The sequence below is a fragment of the Solenopsis invicta genome, chromosome 2, assembly GCF_016802725.1.
Source record: "Solenopsis invicta isolate M01_SB chromosome 2, UNIL_Sinv_3.0, whole genome shotgun sequence".
Lineage (NCBI taxonomy): Eukaryota > Metazoa > Arthropoda > Insecta > Hymenoptera > Formicidae > Solenopsis > Solenopsis invicta.
Window position 1 is genome coordinate 1,793,164 of NC_052665.1, and position 25,352 is coordinate 1,818,515.

Here is a 25,352-nt window from a genome sequence, read left to right on the forward strand (position 1 = left end):
GCGATGGAAGGCAATCATTTTGCGGAACTGACTGACAATCAGTTGACGTGAGACAGTAAATATCTGTTGATTTTACAGGTCGCACTCTTCTCATGCTACGCTCGATAAAGCGCGCACATAGATTGGACATGAACAATCCAGATCTGCATACGTGTTTGGTGCGTTTTCTATTGCACTCAAGCAAATCGCCGTTGGAAGGAGCAGTGGGCGAGGTAGTGAAGCGTCAAACCGCTGGAATCTTCTCCAGTACGAAGGCAGCTCAACTGAACGCTGAGTACTTGAAAAAGAACAGAAATTCGTTGCCGCATCTGCTGCAAGGTGCTAGGATGCTTTACGTCCTGGACCCATCTGCCCAAACGAAGGCACTGTCCCTCGTGACGGTTATCGAGGATCTCGAAGGCGTAACGTTGCAGAACTGCACGAAGGTGCTCGATGCGTTGCGCAACGGTGACTTTGGACACTGTGACGACACGATAGCCGATTACATGAAGAAATGCCACGCGCAGTTCCCATTCGCCACCGCGTTTCGGCCGCCCGAGCCGAAAACCAACAATCATCAAGAGAAAGAAAATTCGATCAAAAACTGATCCAGGTACGCGCTATTGCAGCGTCACTGAATCACTATTCTAATTAGACAAGTCAATGGAGAGCCCGGGGTACGGAGGCGTTCTTCTGATCTGCGCTAGAGAGGACTTAAAAATCACGTTTTAGGTGCCGTGGTAAAGAAGCGAAATGAAATTGGCGAAATAACTAAACGAGAGTAAAGCATGTGTTATACACGAACTATTTGTCGAGAGTATTTCACGTGTGAACACAGTACTGGGACAGTGCTGGATAAACAATCCTAATAAATTATAATAATACGAGGCGCGGATCGCCTACATCTTCTGGGACGCGGCCCGGAATTTTACAGGAAGGAAAATAATGAGAAAAAAAGAGAGGGGACGACTAGCTAAATATTAGTTAACAATCGAGACCGATTAATTTGATACGTTTGCTTATCGTGGACGGCGACGCTAAACACGAGAAATGGGATGGGGATCGAGAGAGGGGAAATAATCGACGAAAGTGCGGACTGTTTTGTGGTACGGGACGTGCAGTGTGTCATGTAAAATAACACGTGCGAGACTAACACATTGGTACAAAAAGACAAGACTTGTATACAAGTATACATACATACATACGCGCGTTCATAAATGCGAATATTTCTACTCGACTTAAGGTGTACAATTTCCAGCGATGCCTACATAATATACTCTACTATGTAGAGGCCGCAAAACGCTAGACGATCATCGAAGCACCGAGTACTGTACCGTGCATGTCCGTCGTCGCATTTGGATGGACTCCGTTCCCACATCGTGTAACTAACTTCTGGTTCGCCTCACCCGTGAATTGTTGATTTTGATCAACAAAAAAATGATCTAACGCTTTTCCTTCTAGACACACATTTTATTCCTGCGTTATTTTTTTTGCCCAGGGTAATGATCTACGTTTGGATTGGAGCCCTGATATTCCATCGAGAAGTCAATAAGGAAGTAGTGTCCGTTTGCGAAAGTCTCTGTGAAAGTTACTATAGGAACGATAAACTCTCTGCGTTTTGTATACGCAAACTACCAAAGTATATCATAAATCGAAAAGCCGTTAGTGTGTTAATAGCGAATATCATCGTACGTGTGTACATCGACGGATTGCGGAAATTTTAATAAATACAAGGTTTAAAAAGCCTACCGGTACAAGTTAAAGGATGTTATGATTACCTCGTTTGATTGCCGAAAATAACGCTACATATTTATATAAGTTTTCAGTTTTCCCGTAAAAAAAAACACATTTTCGATACGAGATGACGATAGATATACTACCGAGCTATTAAATAATGTTTGTACATATTTCAGGTACTATATCAATAAGTGTATAATGTCTTACGACTTTCTTTCGAATGAGCGACAAATGGAGTTTGCCGCCGATCAATATTGTCTGAATGTTTATCACCTACTCAAACACGTCATAACAGTAATCATAAACATATAGTAGATATCTACGTTTTGATTGTATTAATTATAATATATATTTACCTCTTTAATCAAACCGTAAACTATCTCATACCGGCTATTATCGCAAAATGACGAGTGATGAGTCGATGGAATAATTTAACGAGATCGATTGTCCTCTGTGAAATCATTTTTTGAATATTCCTTCCGTAAATGCATGGAGATGCTTTCACGAAATTATATAGAACTGTGTAAATCAAGAAAAGTTAAATGTAATCGCTTTTGTTAATTGCGGTGAAATTTCTCTAGAGCCAATAGAGAAGTAACCGGTAAATATTTAGGTTGACTCTTAAAACTAACATAAACTACTGTGTTATTGTGTATATTTCTATTAATTTATTAAAAACGATTGGACTTCATGACCGTGCATCTACTGAAGACTTTAGTCTCTTTAAATTTTTTACTTTTCATTTGAATGTTTTTCTACAAAAATATAAATGAACTTTGTACTATAATTTTCATGTGTTCGTGACAAAGTTCACACATTGATTGCTCCAATCTTTATCGGAGGTTATTACCTCGATATAAAAACTTGTATCACACGCGCATATAGACAGATATAAAAAAAGTATAAAAGAAATAATGCTAATTGCGAGTTGCATTGAAATTTGTCGAGAGCTGAATCTAGATTCGCCTTTCAATCTCCAACATAATATCGCACGAGAAACTAGCTTGGGTTATTCTCTAAACCATATCTTCCTCCATTTCTGAGTACGATTGGAATTCATCACACAGAATTAAAATAATTGTAGTAGTAATATTTTGTTAATTTTAGTAATGGTAATTAAATGTATGATTGCGCGCAAACGAATATCTGAACATTGCCAGGACACACAATCAAATGGAATCTTTGGTATATATTTTATACTACTTCATAATTGTCACAAATAATATTGTTTCAGAGTCTGTTAGCATTTCGTTTCATAAAGGTGATGTAATTGTATTAATAAATAGTATATTTACTTGCTCATTCTGACTTATGCCAAATATGTATTAAATAAAAGAGCATTGGCATGAATCGTAAATGCCAACATTCCGTTTCGATAAGCAATATTCTAAAATTCTAAATACTTATTACTTATTGATTCGATTACGTCGATACATGCGATGCATGGTTTATCCTGCAATTTCAATTTTGTACAATGCAAAAGATTTTCTGTGTGATGAATTCAGATTCCGCAATGTAATCACGCTCATTGTCTCTAACTTTTCCTCGCATTATACTCACGACTGAGGAAATAAGTGAAATAGCATTTTATTGAACGAATTCGAATATGTATAGTATGTACATAAAACACGTATTAACACACGCGCATATACTTATATATATGTATCAAACGTCTTTATTGTTTAATCGTTTCCTTTTATTATATTACATCACCATGGAAACACATTATATCATGTAAAACTGGTTTACCTTTGCTCCGCTTAATTCGAAAAGAAAATAAACATTGTTACATATTTCTATTACGCCATAAGTACATTGTGTCACTGTTTACATTTGTACAGCTGGTAAAACGCATAAACAGAGAGAGTTGTGTCATATACTTAAATCTATCGTAGTCTTACTGCAATTGTTTTGCTTTCTGTACATTGTTTTATTTATTTTTTCTCCATATCATCCGGTTAATTAATATTAGAAAACGGGATTATCAGATCTGTGAAGATTGAGAAAAAGAGGCAGGTTTTGCTTTGCCTGCACTTGTACCTACTCTTAATTAATACTTTTATATGTAAATATTAGTGTCTCTGAACTTCCAACACATAAAAGACAAAACAAAATCAATATCCAGCAATACAATCATAAGTTGTATTTTCACGTACTATCTGGTGGTTAACATTACTCGAAAAGGATTCATTCTATGAAATGTCAAGTGAAAAAATAAATAAATGAATAGAAACACATGGAAAGAAACAACTATTTTTTTTATTATTATACATGCTATCACAATGATAGTAAAAAAAATACCTCTTCCATTTTTTATTAACTTATCATTTGCAGCTAAATAGATGTACGTTTTTACATTTAATGATTCTTTAATATATACCTATTCTATAAAAAATAAATAAGATATACATTTATTAGCAAAATAAGATTTATTCATACAAGATACAAATAATGATCAATATGATAACCTCATTCTTATTTAATTTTTTTTTTAATTTTCTGATTTTATCGGAGTTTGCGGTAATTGGTTCATCTCGGTCCAATCAATATCGCTGAAATTAATTTCTATTTTTTGATTTTTTGGGATGTATGGCCTAAAATAAAATAAAATAAAAAATAAAACAATACGCTAATAAGATTTCTTGTAGAAATAAATTGAGATGCAGCAATTTCAAAAAGCAAGTACCTATACTTTACACCTGCAGCATCAAACATTTTTTTTGCAGCTATTGTTTCGACTTTATGAACGTATTTATCGGACATGTATATCACGGTTTTTATGCCGGACTGTATTATTACTTTTGCGCACTCGTTGCACGGGAATAATGCAACGTATATTGTGCAGTCTTTAACGTTGCTTGAATTTTTGTTCATAATTGCATTCATTTCCGCATGACACACTGCAACTCAACGCCAATAGATTAACGTTTTTCAATACAGAAATAATGTCTCGTTTTTAAGGATGTATTACACATATTTTAAAAATAATGGTAAAAAGTAAATTGTCTATATTTTGACTGAAAGGAATACAAAATATTCAGGGGCTATGTTCTACCTGAATCATAAATTATTTCAGAAAGAATTAGAAATATGCTGTAAGAGAAATATAAGACATAATGATAAAAATCTGAATTGTTTAATATAAATATAAATAATATTAATATAAAATAAGCATTTATTAATATAAAATAAGCATTTAGATGATTTATGTAAAGTTTCACTGTGATAAAGAGATTAATTGTTATGTAAATAAACAAAATTTATTTGTTTCTAAACCAAGCTCAAAATAGCAATAAAACTTAGCATAAGTCATCTTAAACACTTAAAAAGTACTTGTATAAAAAAATAGATGTTTTCAAAAGTAATTTAATTTATAATAACAAATAAAGCAAAAAAAACTAAAAATATGTTACTAAATAAACATATTTATACTACTTTCATATATATATATATATATATATATATATATATATATATATATATATATATAATTTATTTAAAGTATAGATAATGACACATATCCAATTTCAATTTAATCCATACGGCCAGTATATTACATCCTTAAATTTACCATTTTGTACATATTGTATTTCTAAAAAACTGCTTAATATATTGCCCTTAGAGTTATTTAATGCTAGCAGTATTAAATTTGGCAGTGATTAATTATTCATTTTGAATGTTAAAGGCATTAACAATAAACTTTGAACACTCAGAATAAGTTACTTTAATACTTAATATAATTAATCACAAGTCAATTTTAATAATATTAATATTAAATTTCTATATTAGGTGTACCATAAAGATATTTTGCATCTAAGTTAGTGTGGGGACCCTTATTCCAAGGAAATTCGTCGTCACTGCATCCCGTAGGCATTCCATTGTACCCGATACCAACGATTTTCTTGTCATTATTTACAATACACGCACCGACCTGGGTAATGGGATCTTTGCTCCGTTTTGCAGAAAGGAACGCAATAGCCATGAAATATTCGTCCCAATCAATGTATGACATTCTTTTAGAGCTATTTCTATATTTGTGAAAAGTATCAATCAAAATAGGCACTACATTCTAAGTTTATTCCTGTACATTTATAACAGAAAAGAAAATATTTTTAAATTAAAATAACAATATACCGTTCGCACAGTGTATTCGCCATAGTCAGTCAAGTCTTTATTTTAATTTTTCACGAAGAAACACAGATCGGATATTAAAATATTTTTATACTTAAATGTCGTTGTAGAGCAGAGAGGAACAAATCTGAGCCTCTGATAGATAATACGCCGAACTTTTTTCTCTGACGCTTCAAAACTCCTGTACACTAGCGACGCACATCCATTTAGGCCAGAATGGGAACTAAGAGTCACATCCATTTTGAGAGAACCCGCCGTTAAAAGCAGTGTCTCATGAAATGTATATGGGTTGTTGTCCATGCTAACATCCATTTTGCTGTTGATAAAATCTGATGCGCGTCGCGCTGCATCCTCAACAAGGTTCAGAAATGTGCACAAATACTTTTAATTACGAAAAATATAAGTTTTACAAAAAAATGTTTCAGATAAAAGTTATAAGGCATGAAATGGTATATCTCCTGATGATACCAGATTGCCCTCGAAAGATGTCGACAGGCCTAGGTGGAGGAGAAATAAATTTTTTTTTATAAAGTGCCCTATTTTTTATTAGAGAATCTAATAACTGGTCTCAAGAACTGTTCAAATCACTATAATAAAGTTATTTTTTCTTAATTACTTTCCGAGTTATAACGTCTGCCTCTGTAGCACTCCGTAAAATTTCGCGAAAAATATAATTTACCAAAAAGTTTTTCAGATAAAAGTTATAGGGCATAAAATGGTCTATTTACTGATTATACCAGTATGACCTCTAAGGATGTCGCCAAGGCTAGATGGAGAACAAATAAATTTTTTTAAGAGGAATGTTATACTTTTTTATTACAAAATGTAAAAGCTAAAAGTTATTTACTAAAGTTATTTTTTCTTAATTACTTTCTACGTAAACCGATATATTCCGCGATTAATTTTGTTAATTTACCGTTCAAAATTTATTTACTACGGTTAATCTTGTGTTTCAGATGCCCATACACTGTAAATCGATATATTCCGCGGTTAATAAGCGATGTGTGTGTGTGTGTGTGTGTGTGTGTGTGTGTGTGTGTGGTGCGTGCGTGCGTGCGTGCGTGTGTGTGTGTGTGTGTGTGTGTGTGTGTGTGTGTGTAGGATAAATACTTGCAATTAGTAATATGTAATTTGCGCGCAAATATTAAATGTTGCAGAAGTGACAAACTGCGAGGTCCTTATCTCTGCTGTGACACACACACACACACACACACACACACACATTCCATAAAAAATAAACAAAATACACATTTATTATCAAATTAAATTTATTCATACAAGATACAAATAATGACCAATATGAAAATTTTATTCTCATTTTATTTTTACTTTTTAATTTTCTGATTTCGTCGTGGAATTGTGATAATTAATTCAATTGGTCCAATTAGTTTCGATAAAATTAATTTCAATTTTTTTATTTTTTGGGATGTATTGCCTAAAATAGAATAAAATAAAAAAGAAAACAATACGCTAATAAGATTTCTTGTAGAAATAAATTGAGATGCAGCAATTTTAAAGAGTAGGTACCTATATATTACACCCGCAGCATCAAACATTCTTTTCGCGGCTATCATCTCGACTTTCTCAGGGTATTTATCGTACACGTATATCACGTTCTTTATGCCGGATTGTATTATTATTTTCGCGCACTCGTTGCACGGGAATAAAGAAGCATATATCGTACAGCCTTTAATATCGCTTGAATATTTATTCATAACTGCATTCATTTCCGCATGGCACACTGCAATCCAATAGATTAACGTTTTTCAATACCAAAATAATGTCTTGTTTTTAAGGATGCATTATACATATTTCGAAAATAATAAAAAAATTAGATTATTTATATTTTAATTAAAAGGAATGTAAAATATTGGCGACAATTTTCTACCTGAATCACAAATAGCATAAAATGTTACCATAAAGATATTTTGAATTTATATCAGTGCGGGGAAGATCGTTCCAAGGAAACTGTGAGTCTTTGCATCCATTGGGCATTCCATTGTATCCGATACCAACAATTCTGTTGTCATTGTTAACAATACACGCACCAACTTGGACAGTGGGATTTTTGCTCCGTTTTGCAGAAAGAAACGCAATAGCCATAAAATAGTCGTGCCAATCAATGTCTGGCGTTCTCTTTGAACTATGTCTACATTTATGAAACCAGCTATTAATAATAATCGAATTTATATCCCAAGTTTATTCTTGTACATTTATTAAAGGAATAATTATATTTTTAGATTAAAATAACAACATACCCCGTCATTTGATATTCCATGGTCACTCAAGTCTTTATTTGAATATCTCACGAAGAAACACAGATCGGATATTAGAATAGCTTTATACTTAAACACTTTATACTTAAATGCCGTTATGGAGAAATAATAAAGCCTTTATATATCTAAAGGCTAGAAGTAGGGGACTATCGGCAGTAACTATCAGTTGCGCGATAATTATTTTTATAAATACTTATTATTTATTATTATTATCAACAATTATAAAATTATTATTTGAACTTATTGATAGTACGGATGACCTTAAAGGTGGAAAATTATCAATAGTGGTTACATATCGGTTGTGCTTCAATAAATATCGGTAATATCCATACTATCAATAATTATAAAATAATCATTTATAAAATTGTTAATAATATTATCAATAGTGATTAATGGTTACGCGGTTGATGTATAGTATGTAACCACTATCAATAGTTCTCCACCATAATTTAATAAAGGCCAGCATAAAATACTTTTTCCATTTTTTGTTAACTTATTATTTGCAGTTAAATAGATGCATTTTTACTAGAGATATTTAACAATTATTCGATATTCTATTTTTTTTATATACTTTTTTTCTAAAGATATTCCTCGATATTTACATGTTTCTATCCGTGTCAAATATTTGCTGAATGTTCAGCTATTCAGCTCATGACTGCCGAATGTTTGGTATTCGTTAAGTGCCGAATACTACTATGTTGCATCTCTACTTCTTATTTTTACTTTTAAAATTATTATTATTATTAATATTATTGTTATTTTGGTTTTTGTAAACATTGCCGAACAGCAGGATATCGAATAGTTATCGAATAATCGTGGCGACTCTAGCTTTTACACATTTAATGATTTTTTATATAAATGTATTATATAATTAGTAGATAAGATACACATTCATTATCAAATTAGATTTATTCGTATAAGATACAAATAATAACCAATAGGATAATTTTATTTTTATTTTATTTTTACTTTATAAATCTTTGATTTCATCGTAGATTGTAATAATCAGTTCATCTTCGTATCTTCCTAGAAATCAATTATTATTGGGTTTCTTGGGTTTCTTGGGGTGAGTGGCCTAAAATAGAGTAAAATAAAGTAAAAGAATATGCCGGTTAAAATTCTTGTAGAAATAAATTGAGATGCAGCAATTTCAAAGAGTAGGTACCTATATATTACTGTCGCAGCATCAAACATTCTTTTCGCGGCTATTATCTCGACACTTTCAGGGTATTGATCGTTCACGTATATCACTTCTTTTATGCCGGATTGTATTATTATTTTCGCGCACTCGTTGCACGGGAATATAGAAGTGTACATCGTACAGTTTCTTAGATCGCTTGAATATTTATTCATAATTGCATTCATTTCCGCATGACACTCTGCAACCCAACGCCAATAGATTAACGTTTCTCAATACTAAAATAATGTCTTGTTTTTAAGGATGCATTATACATATTTCAAAAATAATAAAAAAACTGGATTATTTATACTTTAATTGAAAGGATTGCAAAATATTTGGCGACAATTTTCTACCTGAATCACAAATTGTTTCAGAAAGAATTAAAAATGTGTTCTAAGGGAAATGTAATTAAGAAATGATAAAAATCTGAATTTTTTATTATAAACATCGTAAGTATTCAAGATGATCTATGCATATAGTTTGGATTGCGGTCCAGAGATTAGTTGTTTTGTAAATAAACAAAATTTATCTGTTTATTAACAGAATAACCGAGCTCAAAATACACTGATTGTGAGAAATTATTTGATGAGATCAACCAAAATGTAATTAAATAATGATCACACAGACGAATTTTGTAGTTACTGATACCAAAATCTTAGTTACTTTTAACGAAACTTTTTATAATTAGTTATATAAAAATAATTATTTGGTTAAACTACATATTGTTTGATCTAAAAATTACTATATGTTCAATAATTATAACTGTTCAAAATTTATTTAATCACTATTTTATTAAACTTTGGTTTATTTCACCAAACATTTCTTTTTTAGCAATAAAACTTAGCAATAAAACTTAGCGTAAGTAAACTTGAAATATTTATATTAAAAAATAGAAATTTTTATCATTTTCAAAAATAATTTAATTCGTAATGCCAAATAAAGCAAAAAACTGTAAAAATATGTTACTGAATAAACATATAATATTATTCACATTGCTTTTATATCTTTTTGACTAACATATATATAATATTGAATTTATTTTAGATATTAACACATTTCCAAATTTAATTTACTTTGTATGAGCAATATATTACCATACATCCTTAAATTCACCATTGTGTACATATTTTATTTAAAAAAAATGTTTAATATATATTGTCCAACCAAAATGTAATGCTAGCAATATTAACTTGGCAAGTAAATAATTATTCATTTATACAACGTGCTTATTAATGACTGTTTCCACTTTTTACCATGGGAGCATTTGTAATTTCTAGTCACTTTCATACTTATTATTATAATTAATCACAATTTTAATATTATTAAATTTACAGTATTAAATTTATTATTGGGTGTACCATAAAGATGTTTTGACTGTATATAAGTGCGAGGAACCCTATTCCAAGGAAATTCGCATCCATTAGGCATTCCATTGTACCCGGTACCAACGATTCTGTTGTCATTGTTAACAATACATGCACCGACCTGGGTATTGGGATCTTTGCTCCGTTTTGCAGAAAGAAACGCAGTAGCCATAAAATAGTCGTCCCAATCAATATCTGGCATTCTCCTTGAGTTATGTTTACATTTATGAAACCAGGTATTAATAATAATCGAATCTATATCCTAAGTTTATTCTTGTACATTTACTAAAGGAATAATTATATTTTTAGATTAAAATAACAACATACCCCGCCATTTGATCTTCCATGGTCACTCAAGTCTTTATTTGAATTTCTCACGAAGAAACGCAGATTGGATATTAGAATAACTTTACACTGAAATACTTTATACTTAAATGCCGTTATGGAGAAATAATAAGGCTTTTATAAATCTAAAGACTAGAAGTAGGGGACTATCGGCAGTAACTATCAGTTGCGCGATAATTATTTTTATAAATACTTAATATTTATTATTATTATTGACAATTTTAAAATTATTATTTGAACTTATTGATAGTACGGATGACCATTATTAAATGTAGGGGACTGTCGATAACGTTACTATCGATTGTGCGATAACTATTTTATAAATATTGATAATATCCATTACTACTATCAACAATTTTAAAATTGTTACATATGATATGTAATTAATTTAGGACTCTTAAAATTTAAACAATGAAATATACAGAATTGAAAATAAGACCAATGAGAGCCAGTGCAGATATAAATGCGCAATAATTATATATATGACTCTTATTAGCTTTATTTCTAATTCTGTATTTTTTATTATTTAAAATAATTTTAAAATTACTGATAGTACGGATGGCCTTAAAGGTAGAAAATTATCGATAGTGGTTACATTTTGGTTGCGCTTCAATAAATATCGGTAATATCCATACTATCAATAATTATAAAATAATCATTTATAAAATTGTTAATAATATTATCAATAGTGATTAATGGTTACGCGGTTGATGTATAGTATGTAACCACTATCAATAGTTCTCCACCATAATTTAATAAAGGCCAGCATAAAATACTTTTTCCATTTTTTGTTAACTTATTATTTGCAGTTAAATAGATGCATTTTTACTAGAGATATTTAACAATTATTCGATATTCTATTTTTTTTTATATACTTTTTTTCTAGATATTCCTCGATATTTACATGTTTCTATCCGTGTCAAATATTTGCTGAATGTTCAGCTATTCAGCTCATGACTGCCGAATGTTTGGTATTCGTTAAGTGCCGAATACTACTATTTGTTGCATCTCTACTTCCTATTTTTACTTTTAAAATTATTATTATTATTAATATTATTGTTATTTTGGTTTTTGTAAACATTGCCGAACAGCAGGATATCGAATAGTTATCGAATAATCGTGGCGACTCTAGCTTTTACACATTTAATGATTTTTTATATAAATGTATTATATAATTAGTAGATAAGATACACATTCATTAGCAAATTAGATTTATTCGTATAAGATACAAATAATAACCAATAGGATAATTTTATTTTTATTTTATTTTTACTTTATAAATCTCTGATTTCATCGTAGATTGTAATAATCAGTTCATCTTCGTATCTTCCTAGAAATCAATTATTATTGGGTTTCTTGGGTTTCTTGGGGTGAGTGGCCTAAAATAGAGTAAAATAAAGTAAAAGAATATGCCAGTTAAAATTCTTGTAGAAATAAATTGAGATGCAGCAATTTCAAAGAGTAGGTACCTATATATTACTCTCGCAGCATCAAACATTCTTTTCGCGGCTATTATCTCGACACTTTCAGGGTATTGATCGTTCACGTATATCACTTCTTTTATGCCGGATTGTATTATCATTTTCGCGCACTCGTTGCACGGGAATATAGAAGTGTACATCGTACAGTTTCTTAGATCGCTTGAATATTTATTCATAATTGCATTCATTTCCGCATGACACTCTGCAACCCAACGCCAATAGATTAACGTTTCTCAATACTAAAATAATGTCTTGTTTTTAAGGATGCATTATACATATTTCAAAAATAATAAAAAAATTGGATTATTTATACTTTAATTGAAAGGATTGCTAAATATTTGGCGACAATTTTCTACCTGAATCACAAATAGAATAAAATATTACCATAAAGATGTCTTGAACGTATATCATCGCGGGAAACATCGTTCCAAGGTAAGCCTCTGCATCTATTGGGCATTCCATTGTACCCGACACCAACAATCCTCTTTTCATTGTTAACAATACACGCACCAACCTGGATAATGGGATTTTTGCTCCGTTTTGCAGAAAGAAACGCAGTAGCCATAAAATAGTCGTCCCAATCAATATCTGGCATTCTCCTTGAGTTATGTTTACATTTATGAAACCAGGTATTAATAATAATCGAATCTATATCCTAAGTTTATTCTTGTACATTTACTAAAGGAATAATTATATTTTTAGATTAAAATAACAACATACCCCGCCATTTGATCTTCCATGGTCACTCAAGTCTTTATTTGAATTTCTCACGAAGAAACGCAGATTGGATATTAGAATAACTTTACACTGAAATACTTTATACTTAAATGCCGTTATGGAGAAATAATAAGGCTTTTATAAATCTAAAGACTAGAAGTAGGGGACTATCGGCAGTAACTATCAGTTGCGCGATAATTATTTTTATAAATATTTAATATTTATTATTATTATCAACAATTTTAAAATTATTATTTGAACTTATTGATAGTATGGATGGCTTTTATTAAATGTAGGGGACTATCGATAACGGTTACTATCGATTGCGCGATAACTATTTTAAAAATATTGATAATATCGATTCTCGTATCCATTACTACTATCAACAATTTTAAAATAGTTACAAATGATATATAATTAATTTGAGACTCTTAAAATTTAAACAATAAAGTATACAGAATTGAAAATAAGACCAATGAGAGCCAATGCAGATATAAATGCGCAATAATTATATATATGACTCTTATTAGCTTTATTTCTAATTCTGTATTTTTTATTATTTAAAATAATTTTAAAATTACTGATAGTACGGATGGCCTTAAAGGTAGAAAATTATCGATAGTGGTTACATTTTGGTTGCGCTTCAATAAATATCGGTAATATCCATACTATCAATAATTATAATTATTGATAGTATAATAATCATTTTAAAATTGTTGATAATATTATCAAAAGTGATTATTGATTACGCGATTGATATATAGTATGTAACCACTATCAATAGTTTTCTATCATAATTTAATAAAGGCGAGCATAAAATACTTCTCCCATTTTTTATTAACTTATCATTTGCAGTTAAATAGATGCGTTTTTACTAGAGTTGCGACGATATTTTACAATTACTAGAACAACACAAGCGCGCGCTAAGCGCGCGCCATTTATTTAATTTCATGTTTATATATAACTAAATATAAATAATAAGAATTTCAAAAATTATACATTCATGATTAAGAATAATACAGTTCATGATGACAAATAACAGATCATATTCTTGATGACAGATTATGAATAAATAAAAATAGAATATGATTTGATTTATTATTATCCTATGAGTAGACAATGTTTTTTAAATGTTATATATATATATATATATATATACATTCTTTATTGTCTTTTAAATATTAAAAAAATATTGTTTCCTGATAGGATAAATGTCTCTAAAATTATCATTAATAGTAGTATACGTTAATATCACATTCTTGTAATTGTACCCATATGTACAACTCTTTTATGTTTTTTATATAACCAAAATCTACACAAAATTTAAAATTTAAATATGTTATAATTATTTAGTTTATAATTATTTAATATACAATAACGTTTATACTTAGCACGTGATATGATTGTATTTTTGTATTAAAAACAAATATTATACATAAGTCATCAACTTCCAAGCACACGAGATTGTCATATCTCAATAACTTTTGAATCGATCAAGTTCTAAATACTCTCAAACGATGGGTAAAGTTTTACAATAAAAATGTTTTTATTTTTTCTATCCGTGTTCTATGGACAGAGATATCACAATGAAAAGATCACTTTTAAAATTTTATTTTCTGAGATATACGTGGTCATTAAAAAAATCTTTTAACTTGTGTTCAATTGCATTCTTAATTTCTTTTGTCCTTCATTTAAAAATCTTCACATTTCCCAGTCTTCTTTAAATCCTTTCTATTTTCTACTTTTTTCCTATTTTACACTCTCACAATTCTTCTGCCTTCTTCCTTACATTATTTCACACTTAAAATTTTTACTATCAAAAGATTATGTACGGTTAATGAAATAGTAATTCTTAAAACACAAAATATTAATATATCGTGATAAGCATCCTTTATTAAAAAAACTTTCAAATTTGTGTAAAATTACATTCTTAATTTCTTTCAAATTTTATTTAAAACTTTACCTTCTCCACCTCCTTTAATTACTTTCTGCTTTCTATTTTTTACTTATTTTACACTCACAATTCTTTCTCCTTCTTTCTTATATTATTTCATATCTCTCCGTTTCTCTACCTTCATTGCACATATTTTAAAATCTTTACTAAAAGAGATAATGTTCGATTAAAGAAATTTTCATTTTTATAACACAAAACTTTATAACACGATATGATATTCAACCATTATTAAAAAAATCCTCAAACTCGCGTTCAATTGCATTTTTAATTTCTCTCCTTCTTTATTTACAAACCTTTACCTTTATATAATATAGGTATTCAAAGATTATTTTATTTTACATATATTGAGTGTTGTACAAAAATTACAAATTTATAAAATTTTAATTAACTTAAGCAAGTTAAAATATTAATTTTTTCTAAGATACAAATAAAAATATTTGTGGTTTTTAAAAAGGTTGAATTTTTCTTCAATTGGATTTTATAAATTCGCCATTTATATCTATGTGTTTTTGGAACTCATTGAGCTAGAATTTTATTAATATAATACATTTGGGTGCTTGCATTTTATTATTTATAAACTTTTTTTTAATAATTTTAGTATTTTAAAATATTAAATATTAATTGTATCAATAATTATTTAAGAAGATAATTACTACAGAAATTTTAAAAAGATCTTTGTGTTGTTTATATAAACAGGCGTAAATAATTTAAAATAAATGACTAACTTGAGAAGATTATATGGGAATAATAACTGGAAATACGATCAACGTAAAACATGTTGGATTAGAATCTATATTGCAGGATCCGTGATACACGTAATAAATTAAACAATTTGTCGAAATAAACAGATAACATAGATAAAATTATATTAGAGAAATTTTTATTTTAATGACACAAAATATCAAAATATCATGTAATAGTAGCACATTATTAGAAAAGAACCTTCAAACTGGTGTTTACTTGATGTCTTAATTTTTTTTTATTCATACTTTATTTAAAAATCTTAACCTTTTCAAACACGAACAATTACTTTCTCCTTTCAATTTTATTTCCATTCTACACTCCTTCGATACTTTCTCCTTCCTTCTTTCCTTTTTCTATTATTCTATTCAAAAATCTTTATCGTCTCCAACAACTTCAATTCCTTTCTCCTTTTAATTTTATTTCAATTCTAAACTCCTTTGATCCTTCCTCCTTCCTTCCTTTCTTCCTTTTTATAATATTCTATTAAAAAATCTTTACCATCTCCAATAGATTTAATTCCTTTCTCCTTTCAATTGTATTTTCATACAAAATTCCTTCAATCCTTTTTCCTTCCTTCCTTCTTTTTTATATTATTCTATTGTATTTCTATACTTTCTTTCATTTTTAATACTAATTTTTAACAAACTTTACTAAAATGGATAATATTTTATTAGAAAAATTTTTATTTTTATGATAATTATCAAAATATCAAATAATATTCACGCATTATTTTAAAAAAAACTTTCGAACCAGTATTTAATAGAATTCCAAATTTTGTTCACCCTTGATTTAAAAACCTTAACCTCTTTAAACACCTTCAACTTCTTTTTCCTTTCAATTTTATTTTCTTTCTAAACTCCTTTGATCCTTCCTCCTTTCTTCCTTGATTTAGATATTATTCTAATCATAAATCTTTACGTTTTTAAACACCATAAATTCCTTCCTCCTTCAATTTTATTTTCATTCTGAACTTCTTCAATTCTTTCTCCTTTCTTCCTTTCCTTTTCATATTATTTTATTCTTCTTCTTTTCTTGCTCTTTAATACACATTTTTAAAAAACTTTACTAAAAGAGATAATATTATATTAGAGAAATTCTTATTTTTATAACAAAAATTATAAAAATATCACATTATATACACTCGTTATTAAAAAAAACCTTCAAACCAATATTCAATAGCATGTTTAATTTTATTCGTCTCTGATTTAGAAACCTTAACATTCTTAAATATCTTTAATTACTTTCCTCTTACAATTTTATTTCCTTTCTAAACTCCTTCGATCCTTCCTGCTTCCTTTCGTCCTTTTTATATTATTTTATACAAAAACCTTTACCTTCTCCAACACCTTCAATTCCTTTCTCCATTTAATATTATTTCCATTCTACAGTCCTTCGATCGTTTCTCCTTCCTCCCTTCCTTTTTACATTATTTTATTACTCCTTTTTTTTTATTTCACATGTTTAAAATTTTTTTTATTAAAATAGATAATATTTTATTAGTAAAACTTTTATTTTTATGACACAAAATATCAAAGTATTATGTAATATAGACCCATTATTAAAAAATGCTTTAAACTGATGTTTAATTGATGTCTCAATTTTATTCATTTCTTATTTAAAAATCTTAACTTTCTCCAACACACTTTCAATTCCTTTCTACTTTCAATTTCATTTCTATTCTACACTCCTTAGATCCTTCCTCTTTTTTTTTTTATTATTATTCTATTCCTCTTTTTTTCTTTATCTTCATTTAACATTTTTTACTTAAATATATATTTTATTAGTGAATCTTTTATTTTTATGACAGAAAATATCAAAATATGTAACATTCGCCCATTATTAAGAAAAGACTTTTAAACTGGTATTTAATTAATGTCTTAATTTTATTTATCCTCTTTTTAAAAATCTTAATATTCTCAAACACCTTCAATTCCTTTCTCTTTTCAATTTTATTTCCATTCAAAACTACTTTGATCTTTTCTCTTTCTTTCCTTCCTTTTTATACTATTGTATTCAAAAATCTTTATATTCTCCAACCGACGGGTCCCGATAGCGCACATCCCGATAGCACACAAACCACTCACAATGGCAGATGCTTAGAGATTTTCCGTAGGTTGGGTTAGATAAGTTAAGATGATTGGTTGGTGGGCTATCGGGATGTGCGCTATCGGAACCCTCCCTTCTCCAACACCTTCAATTCTATTCTTTTAATTTCATTTTTATTCTGAAATCCTTGAATCCCTCCTTTTCCTTTCCTTCGATTTTACATTATTCAATACCTCTTTTTTTCTTTATTTATATTTGACATTTTTTAAAATCTTTAATAAAATATGTAATATTCCATTAGAAAAATTTTTATTTTTATAGTAGAAAATATTATCGCATAATATTTGCACATTATTAAAAAAAAACTTCAAACTGGTGTTTATTTCGTGTCTTAATTTTATTCATCCTTTAATTAAAAATCCTAACATTTTCAAACACCTTCAATTACTTTCACCTTTTAATTTTATTTCCATTCTAAACTCCTTCAATCTTTCCTCCTTCCTTCCTTCCTTCCTTTTTGTATTATTTTACTCAAAAATCTTTATTTTCTCTAACATCTTCAACTCTTTTCTCCTTTCAATTCTATTTTCTTTCTAAACTTCTTTGATCCAGCCCCACTTTTTCCTTCCATTTCATATTATTCTAATCAGAAATTTTTACTTTCTTCAAAACCTTCAATGCCTTTTTCCTTTTAATTTTATTTCCATTCTACACTCCTTCGATATTTCCTTCTTTTTTCCTTCCTTTTTATGTTACTTTATTAAAAAAATCTTTACCTCCTTCATCACAAATTTTTTTTTTCTACAATTTCATTTTTATTCTGAATTCCTTTGAACCTTCTTCCTTCCTTTCTTCTAATTTATATTATTCTTTTCCTCTTCTTTTCTTCATCTTTAATAGTAATTTTTAAAAAAATTTAGCAAAATAGGTAATATTCCAATACAGAAATTTTTATTGTTTACGACAAAAAAAATAAAAATATTACACGATATTTAAAAAAACTTTTATACCAGTATTCAATAGCATTCTTAATTTTATTTGTCTTTTATTTAAAAATTATCACATTCTCCAATACCTTTATTTTTTTTCTCCTTTCAATTTTATTTTCATTTAAAACTCAATCAATTCTTCCTTCTTTTTTCCTTCCTTTTTATATAACTCTATTTAAAAATCTTTACCTTCCCAGAATATCTTCAATACCTTTCTCCTTTCAATTTTATTACCATTTTACACTCCTTCAATCCTTTCTCTTTCCTTCCTACCCTTTCTTATTATTCTATTTCTCTTTTTTTTCAATAACTTTATTTTACATTTTTAAAAAACTTTACTAAAATACATAATAACTTATTAAAGAAATTTTTATTTTTATGACACAAAATATAAAAATATTATGTAATATTTGCCTATTATTAAAAAAAAACTGTTAATCAAGTATTTAATTGATGTCTTTACTTTATTCACCCTTTATTTAAAGATCTTTACCATCTCCAACACCTTCAATTCATTTCTCCTTTCAATTTTATTTCCATTTTAAACTTCTTTGATCCTTTTTTTTCTTTCTTTTCTTTTTGTATTATTCTATTCAAAAACCTTTACCTTCTCCAAAACTTTCAATTCCTATCTCTATTCAATTTTATTTCTATTCTACACTCCTTTCTTTTATATTATTCTATTCTTCTTCTTTTCTATGTCTTTATTTCACATTTTTGAAAAACTTTATTAAAATATATAATAATCTATTAGAAAAATTATCATTTTTATGACAAAAAATAACAAAACATCATGTAAAATTCGCCCATTATTAAAAATAAACTTTTAATTTGGTGTTTAATTGATGTCTTTACTTTATTCATCCTTAATTAAAAAATCTTTACCTTGTCAAACACCTTCAATTAATTTCTCATTTCAATTTTATATTGTATTTTCATTCGAAACTCCTTTGAAACTTCTTCCTTCCTTCGTTCCTTTTCATATTATTCTATTCAAAAGTCTTTATTTTGTCCAACATCTTGTATTCTTTCCTCCATACAATTTTATTTACATTCTATACTCCTTCGATCCTTCCTTTTTATATTATTCTATTCTTTCTTTTCTATCTTTATTTCACATTTTTAAAAAACTTTACTAAAATACATAATATTCTAATAGAAAAATTTTCATTTTTATGACACAAAATATCAAAATATCATGTAATATTTGCACATTATTAAAGAAAAGTCTTAATCTGATGTTTAATTACGTCTTTACTTTATTCATCTTTTATTTAAAAATCTTTACTTTCTCCAACACCTTTAATTCATTTTTCCTTTCAATTTTATTTCTATTCTAAAATTTTTTGATCCTTCTTACTTCCTTCCTTCCTTCCTTTTCATATTCTATTCAAAAACCTTTACCTTTTACAACACCTTGAATTCCTACCTCCATTTAATTTTATTTCCAATTTACACTTCTTTGATCCTTCCTTTTTATATTATTCTATTCCTATTCCTTTTTATATCTTCACTTCACATTTTTAAAAATTTTACCAAAATACATAATAATCTATTAGAAAAATTTTCATTTTTATGACACAAAATATCAAAATATTATGTGATATTTGCCCATTATTAAAAAAAAATCTTTAATCTGGTGTTTAATTGATGTCTTTACTTTATTCATCGTTTATTTAGTAACCTTTACTTTCTCCAACACCTTCATTTCTCCTTTCAATTTTATTTCCACTTTAAACTTCTTTGATCCTTTCTTCTTCCTTCCTTGCTTTTCATATTATTCTATTAAAAAACCTATACCTTCTCCAACACCTTCAATTCCTATCTCTATTCAATTTTATTTCCATTCTACACTTCTTCAATCTTTCCTTTTATATTATTCTATTCCTCTTTTTTCTATATCTTCATGTCATATTTTTAAAAAATTTGACTAAAATACAAAATATTCTATTACAGAAATTTTCATTTTTATGACACAAAATATCATGTAATATTCGACCAATATTAAAAAAAAAAAAAACATTTAGTCTGGTGTTTAATTGATGTCTTTACTTTATTCATTCTTTATTTAGTAACCTTTACCTTCTCCAACATCTTCAGTTCATTTCTACTTTTAATTTTATTTTCATTTTAAACTTCTTTGATCTTTCCTTCTTCCTTCTTTCCTTCTTTCCTATTATTCTATTCAGAAACCTTTACTTCTCCAACTCCTTCAATTCCTATCTCTATTCAATTTTATTTCCATTCTACACTTCTTCGATTCTTCTTTTTCTATATTTTTCTATTCCTCTTTTTCTATATCATTTCTCATTTTTAAGAAATTTTATTAAAATACATAATATTCTATTACAGAAATTTTCATTTTTATGACACAAAATATCAATATACCATGTAATATTTGCCTATTATAAAAAAAAACTCTTAATCTGATGTTTAATTGATGTCCTTACTTTATTCAACTTTAATTTAAAAATCTTTACCTTCTCCAACACCTTCAATTCACTTTTTCTTTTTAATTATTTTATTTCCATTCTAAACTCTTTTGATCCTTCCTCCTTTCTTTCTTTCTTTTCATATTATAGAATACTATTCCATTCCTTTTCTCTTCTCTTCTTTATAATCATTTCACGTTTTTAAAAATATTTACTAAAATAGATAAAATTTCATTAGAAAAAAATTTTAAAAATTTATAAATATTTACTAAAATTGATAATATTCTATTAGAAAAATTTTTATTTTTTTAACACAAAATATCAAATATTACATGATATTTACCCATTGTTCCTTTATTTAAAAATCTTTAAATCATTACCTTCTCCACCTTGTTAAATTCCCTTTTTTTTTCTGTATTAGTGCCACAAAACTCTTCTTCCTTCTATCATTAATTCATTTTTATACTTTTTCTAATCCAACCTCACAATAATAATGTTTATATACGAAAGAACATTTTAACAACAATAATGTAATAAATGTTAAACGAAATCGCTATCTGAAAATAAAGTACAACACAAAGTATCAGTTCTTTCTAAAGATAATTTTTACAACTATAAATAAAGACGTTTATTAAAACTTATCTGAAACAATCATGAAATCCTCCAAAGGAAAAGAAAAATTTTTAGATGCAGGAAACAGAACCAACACAATAAATAAATTTGTAATAATTAATTTGATAATATAATAATATTACACTATTAACCTCTTTATGCATGTGACAGTTATTATGTCTATTACTGTTAACACGATCTCCGCTATGACAACCGATCACGAAGTTAGCACAGCGATAGAACCAATCAGCACTTCGGAAAAGCGACAACAATAAATTCGATAATTCGAGAATCGATGCAATACATTTTTTCAGAAAGGATTCGATATTCTATTCTTTTTTTTTCGATATACTTTTTTTTCTAGATATTCCTCGATATTTACATGTTTCTACCCTTGTCAAATATTTGCTGAATGTTCAGCTCATGACTGCCGAATATTTGGTATTCATTAAGTGCCGAATACTACTACCTCTACTTTCTATTTTTATTTTTAAAATTATTATTATTAATAATACTATTGTTATTTTGTTTTTTGTAAACATTGCCGAATAGCAGGATATCGAATAGTTGTCGAATAATCGTGGCGACTCTAGTTTTTACACATTTAATGATTTTTTATATAAATGTATTATATAATTAGTAGATAAGATACACATTCATTAGCAAATTAGATTTATTTGTATAAGATACAAATAATGACCAATATGATAATTTTATTTTTATTTTATTTTTTTTTTACTTTATAAATCTTTGATTTCATCGTAGATTGTAATAATCAGTTCATCTTCGTATCTTCTTAGAAATCAATTATTATTCGAGTGAGTGGCCTAAAATAGAGTAAAATAAAGTAAAAGAATATGTCAGTTAAAATTCTTATAGAAATAAATTGAGATGCAGCAATTTCAAAGAGTAGGTACCTATATATTACACCTGCGGCTTTAAACATTGTTTTCGCAGCTTGGTACTCGACTTTATCCTTCTTTTCGTCGGACCTGTATATCACTTCTTTTATGCCGGATTGTATTATCATTTTCGCGCACTCGTTGCACGGGAATAAAGAAACGTATATCTTGCAGTCTTGAAGGTCGCTTGAATATTTATTCAAAATTGCATTCATTTCCGCATGACACACTGCAACACAACGCCAATAGATTAATGTTTTTCAATACCGAAATAATGTCTCGTTTTTAAGGATGTATTACCACATATTTTGAAAATAATAAAAAAATTAGATTATCTATATTTTAATTGAAAAAAATGCATAATATTTGGCGACAATTTTCTACCTGAATCACAAATTATTTCAGAAAGAATTAAAAATGTGTTCTAAGGGAAATGTAATTAAGAAATGATAAAAATCTGAATTTTTTATTATAAACATCGTAAGTATTCAAGATGATCTATGCATATAGTTTGGATTGCGGTCCAGAGATTAGTTGTTTTGTAAATAAACAAAATTTATCTGTTTATTAACAGAATAACCGAGCTCAAAATACACTGATTGTGAGAAATTATTTGATGAGATCAACCAAAATGTAATTAAATAGTGATCACACAGACGAATTTTGTAGTTACTGATACCAAAATCTTAGTTACTTTTAACGAAACTTTTTATAATTAGTTATATAAAAATAATTATTTGGTTAAACTACATATTGTTTGATCTAAAAATTACTATATGTTCAATAATTATAACTGTTCAAAATTTATTTAATCACTATTTTACTAAACTTTGGTTTATTTCACCAAACATTTCTTTTTTAGCAATAAAACTTAGCAATAAAACTTTGCGTAAGTAAACTTGAAATATTTATATTAAAAAATAGAAATTTTTATCATTTTCAAATATAATTTAATTCGTAATGCCAAATAAAGCAAAAAACTGTAAAAATATGTTACTGAATAAACATATAATATTATTCACATTGCTTTTATATCTTTTTGACTAACATATATATAATATTGAATTTATTTTAGATATTAACACATTTCCAAATTTAATTTACTTTGTATGAGCAATATATTACCATACATCCTTAAATTCACCATTGTGTACATATTTTATTTAAAAAAAATGTTTAATACATATTGTCCAACCAAAATGTAATGCTAGCAATATTAACTTGGCAAGTAAATAATTATTCATTTATACAACGTGCTTATTAATGACTGTTTCCACTTTTTACCATAGGAGCATTTGTAATTTCTAGTCACTTTCATACTTATTATTATAATTAATCACAATTTTAATATTATTAAATTTACAGTATTAAATTTATTATTGGGTGTACCATAAAGATGTTTTGACTGTATATAAGTGCGAGAAACCCCATTCCAAGGAAATTCGCATCCATTAGGCATTCCATTGTACCCGGTACCAACGATTCTGTTGTCATTGTTAACAATACATGCACCGACCTGGGTATTGGGATCTTTACTCCGTTTTGCAGAAAGGAACGCAGTAGCCATAAAATAGTGGTCCCAATCAATGTCTGGCGTTTTCCTTGAGTTATTTTTACATTTATGAAACCAGGTATTAATAATAATCGAATCTATATCCTAAGTTTATTCTTGTACATTTATTAAAGGAATAATTATATTTTTAGATTAAAATAACAACATACCCCGCCATTTGATGTTCCATGGTCACTCAAGCCTTTCTTTGAATTTCTTACGAAAATCGGAAATATTAGAATAACTTTGTACTTAAATACTTTATACTTAAATGTCGTTACGGAGAAATAAAGAACCTTTATATAAATCTAAAAGCTAGAAGTAGGGGATTATTGATAGTTAACTATCAATTGCAATCGCGTATTTTATTATTTTTATACTTATTTTTATAGATATCAATAATATCCATTATTACTATCAATAATTTTAAAATAATAATTTAAAAATTTTTGATAATACGGCCTTTATTAAATGTAAAGTACTATCGGTAATGGTTACTATCAGTTGCGCGATAATTATTTTTATCAATATTGATAATATCCATTACTACTATCAATAATTTTAAAATTATTATTTTATAATTATTGATAGTATATAGATATTATTGTTATTTATTAAAGTAATTATCGCGCTTATCGCGTTAATTACTAACTTATCGATAGTATGTAACCACTATAAATAATTCTGCACCTTTAATAAAGGCTATCATACATATTAAAGTTTTAGTCGTAAACATAGGAATTTAGTTGTAAAAGTATATCGACCAATCACAGTTGAGCATTTTAAAACGTAAGACCGTACTTTTGATTATGATATTGATCGATTTGCTTACAGCCTTACACAATTATGACTAAAATTTTGTTTACGTGTGATGGCCTTTTCATCTATGTCATACAGAAAACAGAGCCCAC

At 27.8% G+C, this 25,352-nt stretch overlaps 4 protein-coding genes across 9 annotated transcripts in view; 1 reads left to right on the plus strand and 3 right to left on the minus strand.

Moving 5' to 3' along the window:
* Window positions 1-3,960, plus strand: part of LOC105196450 (N-alpha-acetyltransferase 15, NatA auxiliary subunit) — a 44,417-nt gene extending 40,457 nt beyond the window's left edge. The window contains exon 11 of the mRNA XM_011162397.3: window positions 79-3,960. Coding sequence (XP_011160699.1) covers window positions 79-587 — 509 coding nt within the window. The 3' untranslated portion in view covers window positions 588-3,960. The remainder of the gene's footprint in view (window positions 1-78) is intronic.
* Window positions 3,961-4,199: 239 nt separating this feature from the next.
* LOC105205936 (deoxycytidylate deaminase) lies at window positions 4,200-6,032 on the minus strand. Its single transcript, XM_039446123.1, has 4 exons — window positions 5,851-6,032; window positions 5,512-5,744; window positions 4,403-4,616; window positions 4,200-4,310 (listed from the first exon to the last, which is right to left on the minus strand). The coding sequence occupies exons 1-4, from the start codon at window positions 5,871-5,873 to the stop codon at window positions 4,208-4,210; spliced, it is 573 nt and encodes a 190-aa protein (XP_039302057.1). The 5' UTR covers window positions 5,874-6,032; the 3' UTR covers window positions 4,200-4,207.
* A 1,065-nt stretch (window positions 6,033-7,097) lies between these two features.
* Window positions 7,098-8,251, minus strand: LOC105206016 (deoxycytidylate deaminase). 2 transcript variants are annotated; one of them, XM_039446124.1, is made up of 4 exons: window positions 8,106-8,251; window positions 7,764-8,014; window positions 7,375-7,588; window positions 7,098-7,282 (listed from the first exon to the last, which is right to left on the minus strand). In XM_039446124.1, the coding sequence occupies exons 1-4, from the start codon at window positions 8,123-8,125 to the stop codon at window positions 7,219-7,221; spliced, it is 549 nt and encodes a 182-aa protein (XP_039302058.1). In that variant the 5' UTR covers window positions 8,126-8,251; the 3' UTR covers window positions 7,098-7,218. The 2 variants fall into 2 exon arrangements, with proteins under 2 accessions (XP_039302058.1, XP_039302059.1); XM_039446125.1 differs by having other exon boundaries at window positions 7,764-7,996; window positions 8,106-8,237.
* A 762-nt stretch (window positions 8,252-9,013) lies between these two features.
* Window positions 9,014-24,748, minus strand: LOC105196476 (deoxycytidylate deaminase). Of its 5 annotated transcripts, none has more exons than XM_039446127.1 (4): window positions 10,995-11,141; window positions 10,662-10,873; window positions 9,289-9,502; window positions 9,014-9,198 (listed from the first exon to the last, which is right to left on the minus strand). In XM_039446127.1, exons 1-4 carry the CDS (start codon window positions 11,012-11,014, stop codon window positions 9,150-9,152), a joined length of 495 nt encoding a protein of 164 aa, XP_039302061.1. In that variant the 5' UTR covers window positions 11,015-11,141; the 3' UTR covers window positions 9,014-9,149. The 5 variants fall into 5 exon arrangements, with proteins under 5 accessions (XP_039302061.1, XP_039302062.1, XP_039302060.1 ...); XM_039446128.1 differs by lacking the exon at window positions 10,995-11,141 and adding an exon at window positions 13,214-13,326 and having other exon boundaries at window positions 9,067-9,198; XM_039446126.1 differs by lacking the exons at window positions 9,014-9,198; window positions 9,289-9,502; window positions 10,662-10,873; window positions 10,995-11,141 and adding exons at window positions 12,207-12,391; window positions 12,482-12,695; window positions 12,878-13,092; window positions 24,612-24,748.
* Window positions 24,749-25,352: the final 604 nt, after the last annotated feature.